The 25237-nt window shown below is 43.8% G+C and overlaps 2 protein-coding genes across 5 annotated transcripts; both read right to left on the minus strand.

Moving 5' to 3' along the window:
* Positions 1–521: 521 nt before the first annotated feature.
* On the minus strand, positions 522–21895 carry LOC126991086 (uncharacterized). The gene is made up of 3 exons (XM_050849783.1): positions 21594–21895; positions 7464–7618; positions 522–1775 (listed from the first exon to the last, which is right to left on the minus strand). The coding sequence occupies exons 1-3, from the start codon at positions 21784–21786 to the stop codon at positions 1755–1757; spliced, it is 369 nt and encodes a 122-aa protein (XP_050705740.1). The 5' UTR covers positions 21787–21895; the 3' UTR covers positions 522–1754.
* Positions 9126–14605, minus strand: LOC126991085 (uncharacterized). 4 transcript variants are annotated; one of them, XM_050849780.1, is made up of 7 exons: positions 14171–14605; positions 13496–13576; positions 12140–12327; positions 11372–11636; positions 10809–11144; positions 10304–10582; positions 9126–9979 (listed from the first exon to the last, which is right to left on the minus strand). In XM_050849780.1, exons 4-7 carry the CDS (start codon positions 11516–11518, stop codon positions 9392–9394), a joined length of 1350 nt encoding a protein of 449 aa, XP_050705737.1. In that variant the 5' UTR covers positions 11519–11636; positions 12140–12327; positions 13496–13576; positions 14171–14605; the 3' UTR covers positions 9126–9391. The 4 variants fall into 4 exon arrangements, with proteins under 4 accessions (XP_050705737.1, XP_050705735.1, XP_050705738.1 ...); XM_050849778.1 differs by having other exon boundaries at positions 12541–13576; XM_050849781.1 differs by lacking the exon at positions 13496–13576 and having other exon boundaries at positions 14171–14302.
* Positions 21896–25237: the final 3342 nt, after the last annotated feature.

Below are 25237 nucleotides of genomic sequence, written 5' to 3' on the forward strand. Positions count from 1 at the left end.
GTATGTACTTTCTTATTCTGTGGCTCTGGGTGCAAGATGCTGTCCTTAACCCGTCCGCTGCGATTGACACGGATTTGGCCTTCCCTGGTAGCCTGGTAACATATAGTCCCAGGTCTTTCTCTGGCTCTGTGGCGGATAGTGGGGTGTTTCCCATGTGGTATTGGTGTGCTGGATATCCCCTCCCTGGTAGCCTGGTAACATATAGTCCCAGGTCCTTCTCTGGCTCTGTGGTGGATAGTGGGGTGTTTCTCATGTGGTATTGGTGTGCTGGATATCCCCTCCCAAGGTGCAGGACTTTACATGTTTCTTCACTGAATTGTAGCAGCCACTTTTTGTTCCATTCCTGTAGCTTGGTGATGTCTTCTGGTAGGAAGTTCATAGTCAAGGGGTTAAAACTGGTCTGCCAGATTGGAACACAGCGATTCCCCAACAGCTGTACAATTAGATGGTCTTGATACTGGGCTTCACTCTCCCTCCCCCCCACACAAATTCTTCCCGTCCTCCCTCCCTCTGTCCCTTCTTCCCTGACCCTCACTCTCTCCCCTGTACTGTAGCCTCCATTTTGTGCATTTCATTTTAAAAACCTCCTTATAATGTTGAACTTAAATCTTGCGTTGCTCTTTAGGTAACAGCCTGTGATGAGGGTGGTCACACTCTCCTACTCTGCGGCTTTGGTGTTGGCGTGCTCCAGCCACTGACTGACTAACCAACAAGGAGGCTTTTCTGTTCTCTCCATCTCGACAGCCGTTCATTTTCACACCACAATTTAATTCTTAGGAGTGGGTTTTCTGCTCCTCATCTCCTCTACCTTGACAGTTGTTCATTTTGATTTAGCACACAACCCATTTTTCCCTTTTTTTACGTCCTGACCTACAGCACCAGTGGGCTTTCTTTAGGGGGCGTGGTGCCGGCAAATGTTTATAGTGGCGCCATCTTCTCTTGGCTCATGCTGCCCCACGGAGCTCATACTTGACTCACTTGGACAGTTCCTCTAGAGTCCGGGTTGATGGGTGGTCTTCAGGATAACATGTGGGTAGTCTTGGGCCACTCGGCGGTGACTGGAAAATCCCAGGTGGTAGAAGCGGATTCGAACCCGCATCGTCCACACTAAGCACTCAGCCACCGCCAGTTCCTTTGGGAGGCATCATGTGTTCGGGGCACGGCCTCCTGTACCTGATTCTTGTGGGTGTTTTTCATGTTCATGGTACAAAAAAAGCCTTGTCAAACTATCACTAGGCTCATAACACTACCCATGAAAGTACCCACAACAACCTCTATGATAGTCTTGTCAGTCTATCACAAGGCTCATAACACTACCCATGGAAGTACAAACACAACAGCCTCTACCAAAGCCATTTCACACTATTACTGGGCTCATAGCACTACCCATGGAAGTACCCACAACAACCTTTATGAAAGTCTCGTCAATCTCTCACTAGGCTCATAACACCACCCATGAAAGTACCCACAACAACCTCTACCAGAGCCAAAGCTATTACTGGGCTCATAACACTACCCATGGAAACACCCACAGACACAACCCAGGACTCTCACCGCATCACAGCCGCCAAAGTAGGAGAGTCTTGGGAATTCTGTCCGGCCTGCTCCTTCTGGTTGCTGCGTGTGTGGGGTCAGTGATGCCTTGAGGGGCGAGCGGCAGGTTAGTCAGGAGGCGGAGGGGATGATGGAGGGGCTGGCCACCACCACCACCACCACCCTCACCACTGCCATCCTTGGTCAGTCTGTGCTCCTGGTCACCCTGGTACTCCACACTCCTGTTGAAAAGGTGGACTGAAATCAACACTGTACTGACTGGCCTTGTTCTGCTGATCAAGCTACACTGTGCAGGAATAGTGGTGCTCATACTGTCCTGTCTACATGTCTCCTCTGCTCCAATTTATCCTTAACTCCTTGACTGCGAATTCCTACAAGAAGACATCACCAAGCTACAGGAGTGGAGCAAAATGTGGCTGCTACAATGCAATGAAGAAAAATGTAAAGTCCTGCACCTTGGGAGGGGATATCCAGCACACCAATATACCACATGGGAGACACTCCACTATCCACCACAGAGGCAAAGAAAGTCTTGGGAGTAAATGTTACCAGGCTACCAGTGAAGGCGACATCTGTGCCAATCTCAGCGGATGGGCTACATTTGTGGGTGTTTGTTAAGGTGAAATCCGTGCCAATCTCAGTGGATGGGTTACATTTGTGGGTGTTTGTTAAGGCAAAATCCGTGCCAATCTCAGTGGACGGGTTACATTTGTGGGTGTTTGTTAAGGTGAAATCCGTGCCAATCTCAGTGGATGGGTTACATTTGTGGGTGTTTGTTAAGGTGAAATCCGTGCCAATCTCAGTGGACGGGTTACATTTGTGGGTGTTTGTTAAGGTGAAATCCGTGCCAATCTCAGTGGATGGGTTACATTTGTGGGTGTTTGTTAAGGTGAAATCCGTGCCAATCTCAGTGGACGGGTTACATTTGTGGGTGTTTGTTAAGGTGAAATCCGTGCCAATCTCAGTGGACGGGTTACATTTGTGGGTGTTTGTTAAGTCTTGTGTTTCTGCAAGCACCACTGCCACTTCAGTCATAAAAAAAATCTGTAATCCTTCAACAGAACACATCACTGTTTGTAGGTTTGACCACTCATGAGAGCAAATGTAACTGAAAAAAGAAGTGTGTCTCACCAATAGCATTTAACTGGTGTCTGAAAAACTACATTATTTAAGTGATCTTGAATTACATACCCATATAAGGGGCTGATTGCTGCCTCCATCCCAGAAACTTCACCCAGTTTTCTCATTTACAACTTTCCTAGCACCAGATTTGTCTTGCTGAAATAATAGACTTCTGACTGACTTGTCATGAGTAATATAAAACACCTTAACCCCTTGACTGCAAATTTCCTACCAGAAGACATCACCAAGCTACAGGAATGGGACAAAAAGTGGCTGCTACAATTCAATATGAAGAAAATGTAAAGTCCTGCACCTTGGGAGGGGATATCCAGCACACCAATACCACATGAGAAACACTCCACTATCCACCACAGAGGCAGAGAAAGACCTGGGACTATATGTTACCAGGCTACCAGTGAAGGGATATCCAGCACACCAATACCACATGGGAAACACTCCACTATCCACCACAGAGGCAGAGAAAGACCTGGGACTATATGTTACCAGGCTACCAGTGAAGGCCAAATCCGTGACCATCACAGCGGACGGGTTAAGCTAAACTTGATAAACTAAGATTTGGAGACAGGACCCATGTGTATCATGTATATCACAACTAAGTAAATACAACTAGGTATGTACACCATTTAAAACCACAGAGCAGAGAACACCTGAGCCCGGCGACATCATTCTTTTCTTTTGTGTGTTTCTCGCGGCAGAATAGGTGAGCATTCACACCTTTAACTTTCTGGTAATCATCAATGAGTCAGTGTTGAGGAAAAAGTTAATGGATAAACATAAGCCAGCGGAGAGGGAGAGAGGAAAGTGGAGAGGGAGAGAGGGAAGTGGAGAGGGAGAGAGGGAAGTGGTGAGGGAGAGAAAAGAAAGTGGGGAGAGAGAGGGAAGTGGGGAGGGAGAGAAAAGAAAGTGGGGAGAGAGAGGGAAGTGGGGAGGGAGAGAGGGAGATGGGGAAGAAGAGAAAGAAGTGGGGAGATAAAATGGAAAGTAGGGAGGAGGGAGGAAGTGGGGAGGAGAGAGGGAGGAAGGGAGGAGAGAGGGTAGTGGGGAGGGAGAAAGAAGAAAGTGGGGAGGGAGAGAGGGAGATGGGGAAGGAGAGAAAGAAGTGGGGAGATAAAATGGAAAGTAGGGAGGGAGGGAGGGAAGTGGGGAGGGAGAGAGAGGGAACTGGGCAGGAGAGAGAGGAAGAGGGAGAGAGAGGGAACTGGGCAGGGAGTGTGAGAGAGAGAGCTTGGGCAGTAGTAGTAGTAGTAGTAGTAGTAGCAGAAAGTACCTAGTATCGAAGAATGGAGGTTGGGTAGGGAGTGTGGGGGGCAGCAGGAGCAAGAAAGGGGATGACAGAGGAAGGGGTTGGGTTTTAAATAACAACTCTACAGCATGTCACAATACACTGCCTCCAGAACAACAAGCCAAGCCACCAAAACTCTGTGCACCTCACCACTAAAGTTATGATTTCGTTGTGGTCCAGGAAGTCCTCAGAAGTTAACATGCCTCTAATACACACACACACAGCCTTAGTAATGGAACAGGGGCGTCTTGTGCTGGACTGAACTCTAGTAGTGAAGTACAGAGGGTTGTATTGAAGGTAAGGCATCATGACATATTCTAAATTTTATTATATAGTCGGCCGGCCAAGACCCTTAAAAGTGACTTTTGATGGCATTTTTTGTTAAAAGTGGGCAACCACCCTAGAAGTTATCAGTATGGTCTAGGGATCCAGAATCACCCGGTTGCCAAAATGGCATTTGACCTTGAAGGTCAAATTTTGAGGTCAAAAGGTCAATTGAGGTCAATTTTTTTATTGTGCTATACATTCATACAATGTATAATTTGGTGCAAAGTTATGAATATTAAGTGAGATATTTATGTTTTAAAATCAAAAGGTACTGGTAAATGTGATAGATTATCTGACTTAATGCGCATATAACTCTGTTATGCTTCAAGATACAAAAGAAGACTCTGCGAATTGCATGAATCCGCTTTGTTCCCAACAATGTCTCTGCTTCTCCAATAAAGTAATCAAAAAGATGTCCTGTAATCATATCTTAGACTTTCTAGTCCTGTTCGTGTTCTAAACCTGCAGTATTCAGACACCCATCAGTGTCACAACCGCAAGCAGGAATACACAGCTGTCTTGTCTTGTTGCAAACGCAAGCGTGTGTTCGGCATTTCGTTTTGCACCCGCACGTAATCAACTCCATGCAACTACTTGGAACGGAAGGCTTTCTCAGCCACACAACTTCCAAGTGTCCATCCACTACATTCCATCCACCAGTCTCCTCAGGGTTTTCAGTCACCACATCTACCTTGTCCGACTGCAGCCACACCTTTGCCTGATGATTTGCTCGTGCGAGATGCAATTCAATGCATCGCGTGTGGGTGCAGCATTTCAATAGCCTTTTTCCCTTTCTGAAATAAGTCATACCTTGCCTTGTCAATGCCTCCAGATGGACATGGTGCTTTGTACAGGTAGCACAGAAACTTTTCAACATCACCTAGGGGCGCATCTCGACCAACACTGTGTAACAGTTCTGGGTGTTGTAAAAACACAGTCCAGCAAGACTTCTTTCCATGTCCAGCAAATGAGGAGACAGTGTCGCAACCTGTTAAAGCATGGAAGCCCAGCACGTTATCCACTACTTCCTCATGTAGGCTTCTGTTTATAAGATGCACTGGGTAGCATTCCTGCTCCTTCGACGTTCCACTAACCATCCACACCTTGCCTTCTCTTCCCCTCGTGAAGTGAACAAGAAGTAGCAGGACGTCGGTGTCGCGGCACTTCACTAGGATGCTCTCATACTCGCAATCAAATGCTTCTAGCATGTGCAAGATTATCCTCGTGTCTGCCTCCTCGTGGTTTGCCTTTAGCCTGGGAATCAATCCACGTGTAGACGAGAATCCGTTGGGAATGCTTCCGCCAATGACAACCTCCTTGCCTGCCTCTCTAAATGCTGAAAGTTTGCCACTCAGGAATATCGCAAGGTCTTCCTTGTTCTCATCTAATGCAATGAAGTTCTTCCAGGTCTGGGGGAGTGGAAGATCATCCCTGTCAATAACCTTACGGATTGGCCTCTTTCGACCAACTCTTTGACTCCTTCTTTCCGATTTAATTGAGAGTGGCCTGTATTGGTCAAAGACCACATCAATCCGAGAAACTCTGTCAGTGAACTGTTTTGTGACAGTCTTGATGAAGTTCTGCGCATAGTCACCAAATGTCTTACATTTGTGCGGTATTCCGAGGGACTGAATCAATGCATGCCCATCGATGATGATGCAAGTTTTTCCTTCGGTCTCTGGTGCTCCCTTGACTTTGTCTACCCCAAGATCTTTCGTCAGCAAGGGAAGCATTGCAGACTTTATGTTGGTGTTCATCTTTTTCGCTCTGTTCGCCAGACTAAGTGGTACAGCTGACAATTCATGCTCCAGCACCTTGTGGAGGTCAACTGCACGACCAGCTTGCGCCGCATTGAAGAGTCTCTGCATCAGTTGCCTGTCTGCTTTAATCGTCTTGGTGGTCTTCGGTTTTTTGTCATGTACAGGAGTTTCGTACAGTGTTGCGAATGTCTTTGACTTCTGGCGTTTTTGCTTTTCAAAAAAAGGCACACTCCTTTCAACTAGTCTTTCCTTTACATTCTGCTTCACCAACTCGACTCCTTTCTCTTCAGCAGTCAGGAGATCTGTAGTTATTCCATCAGTGGCTAGGTCGTTGGTTGTCAGTGAGCTCAGCTTTACGTCGCCGGATGTGGCATCTTGGTCAATTTCTGTGAACACCTTAAACCGCCGAAACTGGGTTTCAAGATTCGCTACAGCATCCCAGTCCTGTATCCTTTTAAATGGAAGACCGTCTTTCCTAGTTGTAAAATCGACCTCGGCGTCATCCTTGCAAAGTCCAAATAGCTGCATGGTGTCTTCTGAAATTTGGCACCTCTCAGACCAGGTCGTGCAAAATCTGTCTCTCGCTGTATCATTCTGGGTGATTTCAATAATCCCGTTTGATAATTTACAGACCTTATTCATCCATTCGGTTGCCTGGTCCACTGGAACTTGGTTGAACCTTCCACTGTGGCGTTTCATGACGAAATTCCCAGCTAAGAACTCTTCGTATACGTCCGGTGCAGTTTTCGGCAGCCCCTTCATTTCTGCAAGGTAGACAGGACCCCAGCGTGCGTAATTGAGATTGGTCGCATTTACCAATACAATTTGAATTTAAAAAACTTGTATATCTTTTAATCCTGCACTATTTACACCAAACATGATTTTATTGAAAGTATAGCACAAAGTAGAAAAAACATAAAATTTGACCTCAATTGACCTTTTGACCTCCAAATTTGACCTTTAAAGGTTAAATGTCTTTTTGGCAACCGGGTAATTCTGGATCTTTAGACTATACTCATGACTTCTGGCATAGTTGCCCACTTTTAACAAAAAATGCCATCAGAATTTTTTTTTGGCATATTTCCTGGACTTGGCCGGCCGACTAATAGAGCGACATCACTCCAGCAATGTTATCACTTCCATCCCATAGCTTGTCCAAATCTACTTCCCTTCCTCTCCCTCTCTCTCAGCCATCCCATCTACTACTACTACTTTTTTTTTTACAATAAAGGAAACAGCTTAAGGGCAAAAGAAAACAATAATGAAAAAAGCCTACCAATCACTGCTCCTATAAAAAAGTTAAGGAGTGGCCAAAAGAAATCAATTTACTATTACTACTACTACTACTACTACTACTACTACTACTACTACTACTACTTCCACTACACAGCACTCACCCGTCCAGTCTTGAGGTGAGCTGCTTGGCCAGGAAGGGAGAGTGTGGATGGGGCAGCCATGGCCACCCTCGCTGTGCTGGCCTCTGCCCTGCCTGACGATGGCCTGCTCTGTATGCCGGGGCCATGGCCATCCTTGTGCCTCAGCCCCACACACCCTGAGGAGAGGAGGGCAGTGTGTGAGGGGGAGTTGCTCACAAAGAGACTGCTGGGGGAGTGGACCGGGCCTGACTGTTGGCTGTGTGAAGAGTACAGGCAGGAGGAGAGGGAGGGAGGGAGGGAGGTGGGGAGGGAGAGAGAGAAGTAAGGAGAGAGGGAGGGAAAAGATGGGAGGGAGAGAGGAAAGTGGGAGGGAGAGAAGGAAGTAAGGAGAGAGAGAGAAAAATAGAAGGAAAGAAAAGAGAGAGAGAGAGAGAGAGAGAGAGAGAGAGAGAGAGAGAGAGAGAGAGAGAGAGAGAGAGAGAGAGAGAGAGAGAGAGAGAGAGAGAGAGAGAGAGAGAGAGAGAGAGAGAGAGAGAGAGAGAGAGAGAGAGAGAGAGAGAGAGAAATTTTTTTGTTTGTTTTTACAATAAAGGAAGGAGATCAAGGGCAACAAAAAGAAAGTGTATAAAAAGCCCACTAATCGCTGTTCCTATAAAAGAGAGAAGTACAGACTATAGTCCAACCAAATTGTGGAGTCCATTTGGGCGCAGGCTCCCGCGGGTCCTTTCCTCCCTCTGCTCTGCCACACAGTGCCAACACCTGTCTCTTGCTCTCACATGTAAGGCAAAGGTAACATAGGAGAGGAAAAAAAATGTGTTGGGACTGTGTGGCAGAGCGGAGGGGAGAAATGGACCCGCGGGACCCTGCTGACAAAAAGTTGTAAAACCGACGTCCTTCTGACGTCCACAGCCGCGGACGTTTCTGTATACGACTAGGAGGATGCGGACGAGACCATATCCTGTCCGCAATCATCCAGATCCTTCTAGCGTCCGCATTAGTAGACGATTTTGCATCCGCAGTCGTCTTAATCCTGCCAACGTCCGCAGGTGACCGCATTTATTAATTGTTCAAAATATTAATTAAATAATTATTTACTTACCCAATTATTTTTATTTACTTACCTAATAAATTCTATTAAATCCTTTAAATTCTTATTTCCCTTTTTTTTTTTACATGGGGATATTAATTGAGAATCGTGTGAAGACGACGTCCATTCATTTTTATTTTATATATACACACCAGTATGAAAACAGAATGTAATATCTTATTGTACCTGTAATTTCATGTAGTTCATTACTATCTCAGTCTATATATAAGGTGCGTACGTATACGTACAGTAATTAAAGCAAGTTAATTGGCGTGCGTAACTTTGACAGCTTTATTAACAACTTTCTAATTCTAAACTCAAGTTGCAGCCAGCACTACCCTAGCTTGACATACATATATGTATATAGAAAGTTAATTATTTTGCTTGCATAACGTACACATAAGGAACCTAAATATAACTCAATATTAATTGTTCCATATACACCTGCATGTTTTGGTCTGTGTATTAATGAGTATAGTAACACACACACACACACACACACACACATATATATATATATATATATATATATATATATATATATATATATATATATATATATATATATATATATATATATATATATATATATGTAGCTTTTACCGTCATCAACAAAATTACAGTCCATGCGATTAGCATATGTTAGTAAAGAAAATAAATAGTAAATGATAGGTGGCGTACATGTATAATAGATTATATAGCAGAGAGAGTTACATATTTTTTAAGCTGTTAATTAAGTATGAGAACATGCTTAGTTAGTAAGAAGTAAGGTGGAATTATACTGTGATAACATCGATCACGTAAAGAACTACATCAGGGCAAAAAATATATTTTTATTCACTCAGTATCTATATATACTTTGTTATTCAGTGATTGATTCTTCATCGTCCGAGTACCGTTCATCTGTAGCCCTGTCGGTATCATTACCACTCGACAGCGGTACGATACTTTCCGCATCGTTGTCGATATAATCGGGGTCACTTTCTCCCTCGTCTTGACCAGTCCCATGCCCTGACGTTCCTGGTACGTCCGACGTGGACGGTGTGCTTGTGTTTGGTGCTGTCGTTTTCTTGGGTCGCGCCGTGTTACGGAAGCCTGATCTGTCACTTTCTTTCCTTAATGCCTCCGATAAATGAGCGTTCACCGTCGACTCGTCGACTTGGCGTTTTATGCTCATTGTCGCCTGAATCATGCGCACAAATTTCGGCATTTCAGACTCCATATTTCTCTTAGATTTGGAGTAGCCCTTCAAACAGAAGTGCACCCAGACATCTCTGGGTGCTAAATAATGTAGGAGTTGGCGGATGGAGGGGGTCAGGCCACCTTTTCCCGACTGAGGCTTGGGCAACGGGCATAGCTGAACTAATGCCTTCCTCAGTGCCAACCGGTGAGTTCTCATTGGCTCTGTCGATGCATTGCCAAGAAAGTAGTGCCTGTGTTTTGATACGAGCTGCAAAACAATTATGAAGGAAAGTAATTAAAGATGCACCTAAATGAACAACATTTGAAACTAGGAAATATAACTTTATATGTAGCACTTCAGCTAGCAAAACCATTCACACTCAATGGCAGTTAACTGCAGTAACGACAGGAAAACGTACTATAGCCACTAAGTTAGATCAGTCTTTGTTGAATATGCAATATTAGCGAAGTATTAAATATTTGTTACTCTTAGTGTTACTCTATATATTACATGTAGATACCGCTGAAAAAAAAAATGATATAATTATTTATTTAATAGCAAAACCTGACCGAATATATAAAAAATACTTACACTGTCGGGTGTGCTAGCAGGAAAACCGAAGTATGTTAGCACTTCATAGGGGTCCTTTGGAAGGACAGGCACAAATCCGGTAGGGAGAGGTGTCTCACCATCAGTCACCCGCTGCGAAGGTCCTGGAAGTACTGGTTGCAGCTGTTTCTGAAGGTTATCCACAGAAGTTTTCACTTCCTCAAATTTTTTGCTTACTTCCTCAAATTTTTTGCTTACATGTTTTAGTACGACATTCAAAATTTCTTGTATTTGTTGTGGCAGCTGTTTCTCGGGCAGGACCTGAAGAGAAAGGCATATGTCAAGTAGGTGTACTGGATAACTGAAAAAAAAAATTACAGACTGATTTAATTTTAAGGTAAGTAATCTTTACAAGTTGTTTTCATGGGTCTCCAAAGGCACCTAGGACGTATAGGTCTTGAAGGACATATAAGAATGAGTATGGGTAATGGTTTTACGTTCGAAGACTTGTACAAAAAAATTAAGTATAAAATAGCCCAAGACTCACTTCTACGTCACTGGGTTCTTCATCAGACGTACTGGGTGTATCTGCTCTAAAGACGTCAATGGCGTCTCGTCTGCCTTCAGCTCTGTTGACATCTTGAGAACTGGCCAGAGGTAATCTGACGACCTCCCTCTCGGCCGTAGAACTGGCCATAGGTGATCTGACGACCAGGTCCCTCTCGGTCGGAGAACTGGCCAGGGGACGTGATCTGACGACGTCCTCCCTCTCGGGCCGAGAAATGGCCAGAGGTGATCTGACGACCGGCCTCTCGTCTACCTCTGCCGCACCAAGCGGGGCCTCCGCATGTATTTTCTTTGCAGTTTCGTGAGCTGTACCAGGCTGTTGGATAATAAGCAAAATGAGAAACACAAACGTAATTAATTACCCTAGAATCTATTTAAGCGAGTCTATTTTTTTCTCGACAAGTAGTCTTCCTGTGTTTTATAGAAAACATATGCTGCTCCTCGTGTGTACGTGTGTGTGTTGGGGTGAGAGTACATAAATAGGCCATGTGAAAGAAATGCTATAGTGGAAAAAATCACATACTAGTTCTCTCCATTACTCACATCTTTTTCAGTTGGACGTACTGCAGTTTTTTCTTTAGCAGTTTCTTCTGCATTTGTTTCCATCGTTCTTGCCTTCCTTTTTTGTTCCTTATCACATTGCCGCAACATCGCCAAAGCCTGACTTTCGACATTTTCACTTGATACCATTTCGTCGACGACGTGTTGGCACTCCTCATAAGTTTTGTATTGGCCAAAGATGACTCCTGGTTCAGGCAGCCAATGTGGTCCAGGGTTGCTGTCGTTTTTGATGAGTGTGGCGATTCGTCTGGAAAAAAAAAAAAAAATAGTGAAATAGATTGGGTACCTATGCCAGACTTTATCTATCAGTCTATTTATGTCTCTATCCATCTACACACACACACACACACACACACACACACACACACACACACACGATCGCGGAAAATGGAGAGTGAATGAGAAATATATTAAGTGAATGGTGGAAGAAGGGAGAAAAGGTAAAAGGGGAATAAGAAGAGGCAAGAAATAAAGGAGTAGAAAGGAAAAAAGGAGTAGTGGGAAGGCCAGCTAGAGGTCAGCGCGGGGTCACGTGTGAGACACACACACACACACACACACACACACACACACACACGCACACATGCAGTGTCTATCCCGTGGATTTTGCTGTGACTGCCAATTAAGTGTACGTTATAGCTCTGATAGCTGGTACGTACGTACGTACGTGTGTGTGTGTGTGTGTGTGTGTGTGTGTGTGTGTGTGTGTGTGTGTGTGACGTGAACATATAATTGTTTATTAAACCTTACTTGCAATCATAATCCTGCTGCGGCGGATACCAGCACACAAATGAACAATCTGCCTCTTTCTTGTTGAAGTCCTGAATTAACTCTTTTTCTTTGCCTTTCAAAGATGACTTCTTAACGATCCATTTTGATAGCACTGTCAGGGTGCTCTGAGGCCGTAGTCTTAGAAAGTCGAAGAGAGAGTATCTAGGCTGTAAGGAAATTAATAATTAATTACCTATTGTAATATGTTGCAACAGGTCTTGTACCAGGACACGGTCAAAGGTATGAATGGTAGCAATTAAAGTGTTTGGATAGTGATTGATTTGAAATGTTTTATTTTTAATATTATCAATATTATTATCATTATAGCACAACTGTTGATAAGTGAAAGTGGATAAGTGAAACAGCTAGCATATACTAACCTTCCCACCAGAACTGGTGCTGGCTACGACGTTATGAGTGCTTGCCAACGGTTTAGATCTGTTGACTACCAGAACTTTTAAATAAAGGTATCCCATCTAAGTTTTGGGAGATAGTAATCTCCTTTAACTGTGATCTTACTTGTAAGGGATACCTTCTTAGTATCAATTTTATTTGGCTTTCGACGCCAAAGTAATAGTACTCTACGCCTGAACGCGTAAAAAATGCCATTGCCCATTGCCGCGCCCCCAGCTATACTTGTTAAGGTTCTACAGTCAAGTGGCAGTGTGTGCAATGATCCTATTCCATATTTAGACAGAGCACGCAATATTCTGTTTGTAGCATCTCGCGTTAACTTACATTCGAAATGAATGGTTCGTAATTCATCCCATAATGTTCCTGGAGCATCTCGTCTGAGTACAGTCACGTCTACACTGTCAGAGTGTTCATCACTATCGGTATAGTCATGCACGATCAGTCCCTCTAGCCTCTCTAGCTTTGAAATACTCTCTTCATCGGAGGTCTCGCAAGGGCCAAGGCCCAACTCGCTGTTTCCTGGGCGACTAGGCCCATGTAGCACATTAGTGACATTACTTATTGCAGAATCAGTCTTGCTGGGGCCATTTAACATGTCAAGGGTTTGGGGAGGCTGTTCCATAGATGCGTCAGATAGAGGTGGGTCGCTGCTGTCTGTTAACTCATGAACACTACTTTTATAATTTCTATAAAATTCTTCTTCGCTTTCTGAGGGCAGCAGCGGATCTCGAATGCCTTGAATTACTGGTATTTTCTCTTGCAATAATTTTCTTCTTTTGCGAGCCCATTGTGCTTTCCTACGATTTCGCTTTTCTCTCGACTTCTCACGCCGACTTTCTATGGGATCCGTGTTATATGATGGCTCGTAGTCATCATCACTGCTGCTGTATGTTATCATTATTAGAATATATTGTGCATTACCTGAATGAACAGTAATGTGCGAAGTGTATTACAATATCTCCAAGCACAAGCAAGCACTTCAAGGATCGTATCACCGCAAACCTGAAACAATAATAATAATAATAATAATAATAATAATAATAATAATAATAATAATAATAATATAAAGACTACTACTACTACTACTACTACTATACTAATACCAAACCATTCTCGTCCCCTAATATCCGTGAGACAAAAAATGTTATTCATTGCACGTGTTCCGCCAGAGCCTCGCTGTTGACTGGTCAGCAAAACACACACACACACACACACACACACACACACACACACACACACAAACACCAGCTGGAAGGCAGGCAGGATCGAGAGGACAGCATATTGTTGTATGATAGTAATGATACTACTACTACTATTAACACAGTGACTGAGACGCGCTTGCGCGCGTGTCAGCCACTGTTACAGAATGCATCAGTGAATGGCGGGAAAGGAAGGAAATTTGAGGAAAGGGAAGGAAAAAATAAAGGAGAAGTGGAAAAAAAGAGAAAGGGAGGAAAATGTATACGCGTAACTGACGCGCATAACCCCCTCCTCCTCCCCGTCACTCTCTCTCTCTCTCTCTCTCTCTCTCTCTCTCTCTCTCTCTCTCTCTCTCTCTCCTATCTACCATACAGATTCATTTTACTTCTTACTTACCAAAATGTGTTGCCTTGATCAAAGCAGAATCTGGCACCCCTAACGTATACGTAAGAGTCCACTAGAACACAGCCGCGCACATTGCGGTTTGAGATCGACTGAGACACACTGAGTGGGATAATTAATAATGGCCTCTGTGGGGCGACAATAGGGCCAGGGTTGCCATTTGGTATTTTTTAATACCAAATTAGGGTACATTTGGTATTGAAAAATCCATTTGGTATTGAAGCACCGTGATTGGTATTGGACTTAGATTTGGTATTGAAACGAAAGAAATTTAGTATTGAACTAAAAAAAAAAAAAAAAGGACACACACACACACACACACACACACAGTTCAACCTCCCCAGTAAACAGCTACTAATTAAAAGTTTAATCAATGTCGTTCAGGGTTAATTTTTACCTGTGCACCATCTTTTGGTTTCATCGTCACCCTGCAGCCCCGAAAGGCCAGGATTAGCATTATAAGGCTACAAATAAATAGTCATTAGTTACGGCCGCGCGGACCAAGTAGCGACCCACGACAACTATTTTTTACATCCTCCCAGGCCGTCCCTCCCCTCTTCCTCCCTCTCATAACATCCGGTTCTCACGCTCCTGTTTCGAGACGTACGTCTTGTATGAGACGCGTACACTGCTGCCTCAGATATGACACATATGACACGCCATGCCTCGCCAAAGTCGATCACCACCCCAACAGTATCTTGCTGAATTAAGATGTCAGCTGCGAGAATACTTTCCTGACGTTGTAATGTCGCATGCTTGCACGAGAGAGAGAGATAAGAGATTCATCCCAGATGGCCCCAATTTAATGAGCGAGCGCGCACACACACACACACACACACACATCTAGGCGGTGGCTGAGTCGTCAAAGTAACGGCCTCGTGTTCAGGAGGACGCGAGTTCAATCCCCGCCCGGTGCCACCAAGCTGGGATTTTTCAGCCGCCGCCGAGTGGCTTAAAACTACCCACATGCTGTCCAGAAGACCACCTATCAACCCGGACTCTAGATTCTAGGATCAAAGATGAGCTCTGGGAGGGCAGCATGAGCCAATGCAAGATGGCGCCACTATAAACACTCGCCTGCGCCAGAACGGGCTGGGCCGACCATCAGGACCTACCGGAAAGAAGCCTTGGACCGACCATCAGGATCCACCTGGAAGAAGCCTACCGGCGCAATAGGCTGCAATGTAAAAAAAAAAAAAAAAAAAGGCAGATAAATAGATAGAAAAATAGATATAGATAAATAGATAGGTATGATTAATAGAAGGATAGGCTGGTAGATGGATCTTGATAAACGCACACACACACACACACACACACATTTTTTTTTTTGACGGAAAGTTGAATATGTAAGTAATTGCTTTACTGAGAGAGAGAGAGAGAGAGAGAGAGAGAGAGAGAGAGAGAGAGAGAGAGAGAGAGAGAGAGAGAGTAACTTATGACGAAGGGAGAGAAAGGGAGAGTGAAAGTGAGCAAGAGTGAGAGAGAGTCGCTGCCAAGAAATTTGTGATGCCAAGACTTGAGAGAATGGAAGTTTCTCTCTCTCTCTCTCTCTCTCTCTCTCTCTCTCTCTCTCTCTCTCACGCCACACACACACACACACACATGAGAGAGAGAGAGAGAGAGAGAGAGAGAGAGAGAGAGAGAGAGAGAGAGAGAGAGAGAGAGAGAGAGACTTACATAGATTTCCATAGGTGCTCAGACCACACAGACCCTATGGTCCAGGCAAGGTGGTCTGTCCTTAAAACTGAAGTGATACTACATCAAATCAAATGCCAGGAAGAGTTTGTGTTTTTACCTCAGCGAATATAAGGGTGAAGGAAGTGTCGCTCGATCTTGTTTTGAAATGAAACAGTCGTGTTGCACTGGACCACTGAAGGCGGGAGTTTATTCCATTCCCGCGCTGCGACGTTGGTGAAGAAAAATTTTGTACAGTTGGAATTTATTTGTTTACACTTCTCTTTTCTGGCATTTCATCATTTCTCGTTCGAAACGTGTCATCCATCATAAAACATAATTGGATTTGTCCACATTGAAGACGTGAAGTATTTTGAAACCTTCGATCAATTTTCCTTGAAGGCGACATTTCCTGAATGAGAGCAAGTTACGAGATGAGAGCCTTTCCTCGTTAGGTTTATTGCGCAAGGAAGACGGGAGAGAGAGAGAGAGAGAGCAAGCAAGGTATTTACAGGTTCCTGGAATCCCAAGAATGCACAGGGCAGTCGCGACGGTTTGTTTCCCTTGATCCAGGGAAGTGCCCAGCGCGGCGCGGAGGTCAGTGAGGCGATAAGAACACTTTCCCGTCTGTCTGTCTGTCTGTCTGCCTGTCTGTCTGTGTGCAAGATGAAGAAGAGGAGGGAGGGTCGTATCTATGTATCTGTGTCTGTCTCGATATAACAAGGAAAAGATCAAGAAGAGGAGAAGGAGGAAGAGGAGGAGGAGGAGGAGGAAGAGTTGTGTCCTTATCTCTGTATCTGTATTTCTGTACGTAAAAAGCAAAGATAAAAACAAAGTGGAAGAAGAGAAAGAGGAGGAGGAGGAGGAGGAGGAAGGGTTGTGTCTGTATCTGTGTCTGTCTTTAAGTAAGAAAAAGAGAAGGAGAAGAAAGCAAGGGCCGTTTATAGGGATCGTTTTCGCTTTAAAATCTTGCTCTTGGAAGGCAAAGTGGTCATTGAGAGGATCGAGACTCGAGGCTCGAAGATTAGTAGTGGTGCTGGCCGCCTTTGTGTCCCCTGTGTGTGTGTGTGTGTGTGTGTGTGTGTGTGTGTGTGTGTTTAGCAAGATATATATGATTAGAATGTATGTCTCTCTCTCTCTCTCTCTCTCTCTCTCTCTCTCTCTCTCTCTCTCTCTCTCTCTTTTGACTTCGTCCGCGACCGTCGAAGAGAGAGAGAGAGAGAGAGAGAGAGAGAGAGAGAGAGAGAGTGTATTACCACCACGAGTATCATTATATGTTTAAAAAGTTCCATAAAATTTAATGTTCAGCCATAATAGTAATAATAACAATAATAATAATAATAATAATAATAATAATAATGATAATATACAATAGATATCTCTCATCACAAGCAGTTATTCTCTCTCTCTCTCTCTCTCTCTCTCTCTCTCTCTCTCTCTCTCTCTCTCTCTCTCTCTCTTCTCCTCCCCTTCCTTTCCTTTTCCTCTTCTTCTTCACCTTCCCTTCCCTTCCCCCTTATTATCACTGTCTTTATTCCTTCCTTTCTTCTCCTCTCTCCTATTCCACTTCCTTCTCTTCCTTTTCATTTCATTCCTTTTATTATTTTTTCCATATTTTCACATATCCTTTTATTTTAGATCACCTTACCTTTCCAATCCCTTCCCTTCCCTTCCCTTTCCTATATTTCCCTTCCCTTCCCTTCCCTTCCCTTTCCTTTCCTTCCCTATCTTTCCCTTCCCTTCCCTTCTTTTCCCTTTCTTCCTCTTCCCTCCCCATCCCTTCCTTTCCCTTCCCTTCCCTTCCCTTCCCCTTGTATGTGGTGGATGTTATAGTGTGCAGAGAGAGAGAGAGAGAGAGAGAGAGAGTGGAGGACTGTGTTGACAGCCAGTACGTGTACCCGGCCCACAGACAAAAAAGGTGTTTACGGTGCAATCGAAGTAGTAGTAGTAGTAGTAGTAGTAGTAGTAGTAATGATGATGTTGATGATGATGATGATGATGATGATGATGAAGATGATGATGGTACGTGTGCGTGCAATTAAGTGTGCGCCTGAGAGAGAGAGAGAGAGAGAGAGAGAGAGAGAGAGAGAGAGGCTCGAGGCGCCATGTACTGAGATATACTAAGTCGTATATTAAAATTGCATTTATTTATTAAGGCCGCCCCATCACGTATGATTGAATTACTTCTTAACTGTATGTGTAACTCTGCTTGGGAAATACAATGAAATTATTTTCGAGAGTTTTTACTGGTGAGTAAAGATTTTAAATGCGAGCGTAATTATCAGTCAAACCCAGAATATTAATGGCTGCGCAATAACGACCGTAGTCTTCAAGAGTTGGCCCTATAATTGGGTTACATAGAAAACATGAGTAACTAGAAGGCTATGAGAGGACGATCGATTAATAGGGTGACTGGAACAATGAATTAAGTAACACAAATAATGCTGCATATATATATATATATATATATATATATATATATATATATATATATATATATATATATATATATATATATATATATAAATGTGCTGGGGACATATATATACTCGGCATCTATAGCCATCAATATGTTTAATTGTACACGTACGTATAGCTACCTGGAAGCCAGGGGGTAATACATGCAGTGCTATTAATTAAAAGGAAAATACTATAAATGAACATCCACTAATTTATGCTATTACACTTGTGATATGAATGAATGAATGTGAATATGATTTGATATATCTATATATCTATCTGTCTATCTATCTATTTGTACAATAAACATCATTTATTAGCTTCTCTAACTTAACCGGTTGTGAAAGAAAACATAAAATGATTGGAACGTGAACGGTCGAAAGGCTTCTTGTACACGTTGTCACCATGGCTCAGTGAGCTAAGGCGCGCTGTTGATCCGGAGTCCTCAGGAAGACGATTCGAACCCCGTTGGGCCCGGTATGTCTTTATTAGGTTTAAGTTAGGTTAAGGGTATAGATTTCTATCAACCAAGACATGTCAGTCATTCGAGTTAAGTCTACAGCGCAAAGATCACTGAGTCGTGGTGACAATTTAACAAATTATTTGTAACTCGTCCGCACTAGTCCGTTACGCGGCCTCAAACGGATTTTTGTAACTCGATCGATCATATCGTCCGTACTAGTCCGTTACGCTTACGGCATGTCTGAAAGTTCTGCATGCAATTAATTACTGATGTACATATGTACAATATAATTGGAATTATAAATCAGGCGACTCGCATTTAAAAATTAACAGCATAGGAATAATAAACAGCGAAGCGGACACTTGTGGACCCAAAATAGACGAAATGATACTAGTCCGATACGCGTCCGGCATGTTAGAAACTTCTGCGTACGGGTCCATATTAATTGCAATCATATCTCAGGCGACCAACATTCAAAAATTAAAAGCAAATATCTAACAACAGGAATTTAAACAATCAAAGCGGACACTTGTGGACGCAAAACAGACAAAACGATAAGTCTGCTTCACGTCTATACTCGTCCACTGCCGGCCGGGGAGCCTCCGCCCAAACGGACCCGACAATTTGGTTGGACTATAGGGATGTACCGACACCAAAATTTTGACCGATACTGATACCCCAATATTTGACCGATACCGATACCTGTGCACTGATTAAATTTTTATACAACAACTCCAGCCGCTAAAGGGCAACATCACATGTTAAGAAAAAAAGACCCACTACTCGTTGCTCCACCATAGAAGGGAAGTGTTAACACACACCCCCATGAGTTTCGACAAGGGGCGAGAGAAAAGGCGCCTCATGAGGTCTACTTGACTCAACTAGGTTAGCTTTATTAATTGCCACACATTTAGGCAGAAGACTGTGAAGAGATCCCCAGACCCTGGCAGCGTGCTCCGCTGCGGAGCGACCGTCTGACCGACTGAGGCAGCCAATTGAGGCAAATGAGGCGAGTGGAGGGGCTCCGCCGAAGCTACTAAACCTGTATTGTACACGTCCGCGGTGCCAAAGGCTACACTGTATACTAAGTATTATACACAGTACCCTCTTGAGTTTCGCGCAGACAGACTAGAACAAAACCAGGCAAATTAATACTTTTAATGCTGTGTATTCCCACATGTGTGGTGGACACAGAATGACTAATTTCATCGGGGAGATATTTCTCGCAACACCGGCCAGTGTAGTGGACCTTCTTCTTCTTCTTTTGACCTGTAATGCTTTGTATCGCTTCTTAGGTCCTTCTCCACACTTTTATACTTCACAACATGCACTTGGGGCCGCTTTCACAGTCACTTTGTTTGCTTTGGTCGTTACCAATGGCGGCGATCGCCGCTACAGTATTTCTGTGTGAAACTGGTCAATGGGTAGTGGTGGCTGCGGGGTTAGCCCAGCACCGCACCAACCAAACACTTTCAGCATCTCTCGCCTCATGTGCAGCCGCCACTACCCCGTCGGTCAGTTTCACGTGAAATACTAAGCGACGTCACAACATTACCAGGTTGTCGTACTCAGCCGATTATATTTCCCGACATCTTACCCCTAAATTGTCTTCTGGGCTCCAATAACGAAACTCATTTATAGTTATCGTTAAAAGAGTTAGATGTTTCCTGGCAATAGTTAGGCGTCAGAAACCGATAAATACTATGCTTGAGTACAACAATCTGGCAACGGTGAGCGGCGATCGCCACCATTGGTAACGATCAAAACAAATAAAGTGACTGTGAAAGCAGCCCTAAGTTACTTAACAGTGCGCACTTATACACTTCACCCTGAGCTTAGGTATTTTTCTGTCCTTTTCTCTCGCTGATTTTGCTGTTGTATGCCCTTTTGCTACTTTTCACTATTACTTTTCACCGTCGCTGCCATGCATTACAGGTCAAAAGAAGAAGAAGAAGAAGAAGAGGAAACAACACCGGGAGATCTACAATTTTCATTGACTGGAGAAAAGTTTTCTGGACTGTGGTTCCCCAGCACGGGGTGTTCTCTCATCTTGTTAATCAAGTAGTAAGCAAAGCAGCTCTGCCAGTCCAATTTACGAGTCTCTTGGTGGGCCATCTTCCACTGCTCCTCAGCCACTGCCGTCGTCTGTTTGTTTACATGCAGCCGTGAGGTACCCACGCTCGTACTCACAACCGTTTTCCATTCGTAAGGACAACCAACAACTTGCTCCCAGTTGGGCATACAGGCAACCGCGGTTGCCCATGGCCCCAATGGTTGGACACCGCCTTTTAAGGCAGCACGCATGACGCCGGCGGTAGGTAGACGTGACCCGTATATTTCAGAGCAACGCGAAACTCGTGGCGGTAATGTGCGAAACTCGTGATGGTAAGAATTTAGGGCTAAGCGCTAAACTAGAGGATCGCGAAACTCGGATAGCGCGAAACTCAAGAGGGTACTGTACTTGTATTGAAAGTAATATGAATCATATTGTTTAAAGTGATGAAAATTAAATCGCGGGAAATTCCAAACTGTGTAGTATCATGATCCTAGATAATTACATTTTTCTAATATTTTTTCAGTAATTTAGAAAATCCAATTTCTATTGAACAAAATTATATTTGCAACGAGTGACATGCGACGTACAAAACTAGTTCAGGTATCGGTATCAGCAGAAAATCAGCCGATACCAATACTCATATAATGTGCCGATACCAATACTCATAAAATGTGCCGATACCACCGATACCAATACATCGGCACATCCCTAGTAAAAAGTGGCCAAAGGAGAAGTCAGAGTGCTTAAGAATACTGCTTGCTTACCTGCCTTGCCCTGCGCCCCGGCAAGGGTTGTGTGCATCTTCTCCAGCAGCATGAAGGCCTGCCTCTGGTCGCCTTGGCTGGGGCTTCTCATCAGATGCCTCCGCTCTGCAGATTTCATTCTTGGCGGCTCCCTGCGTGGCCGTCCTCCACAGGGTGGGGTCACACGCCTCCCCGAACCGTGACGCCTCCTCATCTGAGCTGCTGGAGCCAGACGTGGTCCTCGGCAACACAGCTTCTTAGTCTACTTGAGGGCTCTATCACTGTGAGCGGCCTGGCAGGTGCTCACGCTCCCCTACACTGCACACCTGGGGACAAGCATTGCAATGAATGACACACCCAGAGTAATACCCCATCCCTCTCTCCTTGGCCCCACCGTGATACCTTACTAGATTTACATACTTGGCTTCTCTTATTTCAACGACACATCAGAGCTTGACACTTTTTGCTCCGACAAAGCGTACTCTTCAACTTCTTTTCCTACTATTGTCCATGGAAATGGCTGAACAGGAGTCAAGTGGAGGAATGCTCCTGTTATGTGGCGTTAGGTCTGATTAGATTATTATTATTATCATTATTATTATTATTATTATTATCATCATTATTATCATCATTATTACTGAGATTCATGAAAGGGCTCCGATTACCTAACCTAATCAAAACAAACTCCTACCTAATATAACCTAACTTGACCCAACCTAACTAAGGCATATCTAACATAACTATGACCTAATATAACCTAGCCCCCCAAGCTGCCATGTGCTAGGCCGCACTCTTATACTTTATACTGTTATACATCAATATTTTGCAGTTTCTTTAGTTTTCTGTAAGGTATTAACCCTTTCACGCACCAAAAGTTTAACAAGTTTCTCTTTCCACTGCGACATCCGTCTGGGGCTCCCCAGGGGGCTTTGCGGAATGGCCTGACTGTGCGGCGAAAAAAAAATTCATGTTATCAATTTCAGCCATGGGTATTCTTTTTTCTGGGCATTATTATACATCGTTCATTTTGGAAGAGATTATTCTGCTTTATGAAGGAAAAAATATCAAGAAATGCAAATAAATAGCAAAGTTTACCAACTTCCAAAAAAAAAAAAAATTTGATTAAAGAAAAAATAAGAAATGCTTACGTTCATCACCTCGTAGCTCAAAACTTCGTGAGACGACTTTTTATGATTTATGTGCCAATAAAAGAGGATTTTTATGAGGATTCCAACGCTATTATTGGAATTTTCATACGACCAGTAATTCTTGAGAAGATGGAGGATAACTTTATTTTTCTATCTCTTCTGTTCTCTCCAGTAGAAGAAACAGCTCAAGGGTAGCAAACACAACACAACGGGCAGGTCAAGGCGATCAAAATAGAAGTCAATTTTGTCTGGAATAGAGTTTTGATAATAAAAACAGACATAACTATTAGCGCACCGCACTTATTTGCTGTCTGGAACAACTTCGCCAGACGCAATAATAATCATAATAAATAACACTAAGTCTCTCCCTGACACTCTGCTGGAGTTTTTTTTCACTTTTTCTACCATCACCATCATAATCATCATCATGCTCCGTACAAGCGTGTCTCAAATTCTCTTTACGTGATAGTTTCTTAGCCAGATTTTCTACTAGTAACAGTTACTTGTCCCTACGAAAATAAAACAAAATATCGCATCACGGCACGACCACTTTGCATTGGAAGTAAGAATAAATTTCACCAAACTGTAATCCAGGCTTACCAGGCTCCAGAGACAATTTAAAGGGGCAACAGTCCGCGCTCACAGGCTGCCTGCTGAGAGGCGACTCCACCACGGGCAATTATCACATCAAATCCAACGGCACGAGAGAGTTGACCATTAGTTTATTTTATAGGTCTAGCTTGGATCTTTGATTCAAAAAATTTTGACGCAATTTTGAACGATACTTTACTTTTGGCGATTTTTTTAAAAAAATTTTGCCGCATTTCGAGTCAAAAGCTCAGATGTAGACGATTCCATTTTGACGGGAATGGCATCATGGTGCATGAAAGGATTAATTACTGCACTGCACTAGAGTAATATAATACCGTACACATAATATAATGCAAGATTTAGCCTCATGCGAGATGGCTGCCCTTATTTCCATATCAGCCTCCATCCCACATGAGGTTAACTCTGACATTATGTGTTGTATCATTATTCTCAATGCAGCGCAGTAACTACTAACTAATGACTTTTGGAAAATTGAATACCAAAATAATGATGTATAAAGTTAATGACCGCAGCCTAGCTCATCGTATTTTGGCAGCGGAGGGTCAGGTTAGATTATATTAGATTCTGATTTATCAAATTTGTTAAGTTCAATTGTTTACAATAAATATGTGATACACCATTGCTGACCATGGCAGAAGAGGAAGCGACGGTCATCATCATATTTTACGAGAGGGCTGCCTTTAGTGCCATATTAGCAGAAAAATTACAATAAGGGAGCAATAAAGGAAATATTGGCTGTTGTTGAAAAAGGGTCAGCCACCTCTTGCTGTGTTAAAATACATTATGGATGCTTTTTTTGTCCCTGAATGCAATGCAGTAAAGAATGACTTTCAGTTATTAGAAGAAATTTTGATATAACAATGCAAAACATGAAAGCACGGGGGGGGGGCGTTAGGTAGGTTGTTAAATTAGATTAGTTTAGGGGGGGGGGGGGGGGTTAGGTAGGTTGTTAAATTAGATTAGTTTAAAACGTTTAGTGCAGCTGGCAGCGCGGCTGACTACCCTTCACCCTTCACATATTCCAGAGTATAAAATATGGATAGACGGTTGTTCTACGGCCACTCAGCGTCATCTGCAGAGAATGACAATGACCCCGATGATGATGCAAGTTTGGATGATTCATCTGATTCAACCTCCAGGACAGAAATGATATCAGTAATGAAGGCAGCAAGGTGGCTTCAAAGATAGCATAAAAGGTGTCCACTTTCTGTCAGGTGTGTGAGGGAAACCCATACATGTGTGTCTCATGTTTTGCCACCAAGCATGCTTGAAATGGAACTGGCATTGTATAGCTTATAAATTATTTACCCCAAACACACAACACATACCATGCCAAACAACCTGTATTGCTGGCCGGGCTTTATATAACCAGCCACCTAAAACATTAAAGAAACAACTCCCTAGTAGAACACACGCCCCACCTTGACGCTCACCACACACCTGTACACCCAACACCTGCCCCAACACTCTCACAGCCCCCAACACCTGCCCCAACACTCACACAGCCCCCAACACCTGCCCCAACACTCACACAGCCCCCAACACCTGCCCCAATACTCACACAGCCCCCAACAACAGCCCCAACACTCACACAGCCCCAACACCTGCCCCAACACTCACACAGCCCCAACACCTGCCCCAACACTCACACAGCCCCCAACACCTGCCCCAACACTCACACAGCCCCCAACACCTGCCCCAACACTCACACAGCCCCCAACACCTGCCACAGTGCCTATGACTCACCTGTCACCAGTAATAATAGGAGGATGCGGCGGAACGCGACACCGCCCCGGTGGCTGGCCGCCCTGGCGCGGCGGCCGAGAGGTAAACAAACACCTTTTTCCCTCCTCAACACCTTTAGCGGCTTACTTAAGGGCTGCCATTGTCTGTGAAGTCTCGTAC

Source organism: Eriocheir sinensis, unplaced genomic scaffold, assembly GCF_024679095.1.
Source record: "Eriocheir sinensis breed Jianghai 21 unplaced genomic scaffold, ASM2467909v1 Scaffold24, whole genome shotgun sequence".
NCBI lineage: Eukaryota > Metazoa > Arthropoda > Malacostraca > Decapoda > Varunidae > Eriocheir > Eriocheir sinensis.

What these genes read in the sequence shown, in the direction of transcription:
- LOC126991085 (XM_050849778.1), bottom strand. Translation starts at nt 12,636, where the DNA reads ATGGGATACCTTTATTTAAAAGTTCTGGTAGTCAACAGATCTAAACCG. An exon ending in TACGTCCAACTGAAAAAGAT is followed by an intron (nt 11,145 to 11,371) that starts GTGAGTAATGGA and finishes ATTATCCAACAG; the next exon opens with CCTGGTACAGCTCACGAAAC. An exon ending in AAGAACCCAGTGACGTAGAA is followed by an intron (nt 10,583 to 10,808) that starts GTGAGTCTTGGG and finishes CTTTCTCTTCAG; the next exon opens with GTCCTGCCCGAGAAACAGCT.
- LOC126991086 (XM_050849783.1), bottom strand. Translation starts at nt 21,786, where the DNA reads ATGAGGAGGCGTCACGGTTCGGGGAGGCGTGTGACCCCACCCTGTGGA. An exon ending in CGGGGCGCAGGGCAAGGCAG is followed by an intron (nt 7,619 to 21,593) that starts GTAAGCAAGCAG and finishes TCCTCTCCTCAG; the next exon opens with GGTGTGTGGGGCTGAGGCAC. An exon ending in CTCACCTCAAGACTGGACGG is followed by an intron (nt 1,776 to 7,463) that starts GTGAGTGCTGTG and finishes CCTTTTCAACAG; the next exon opens with GAGTGTGGAGTACCAGGGTG.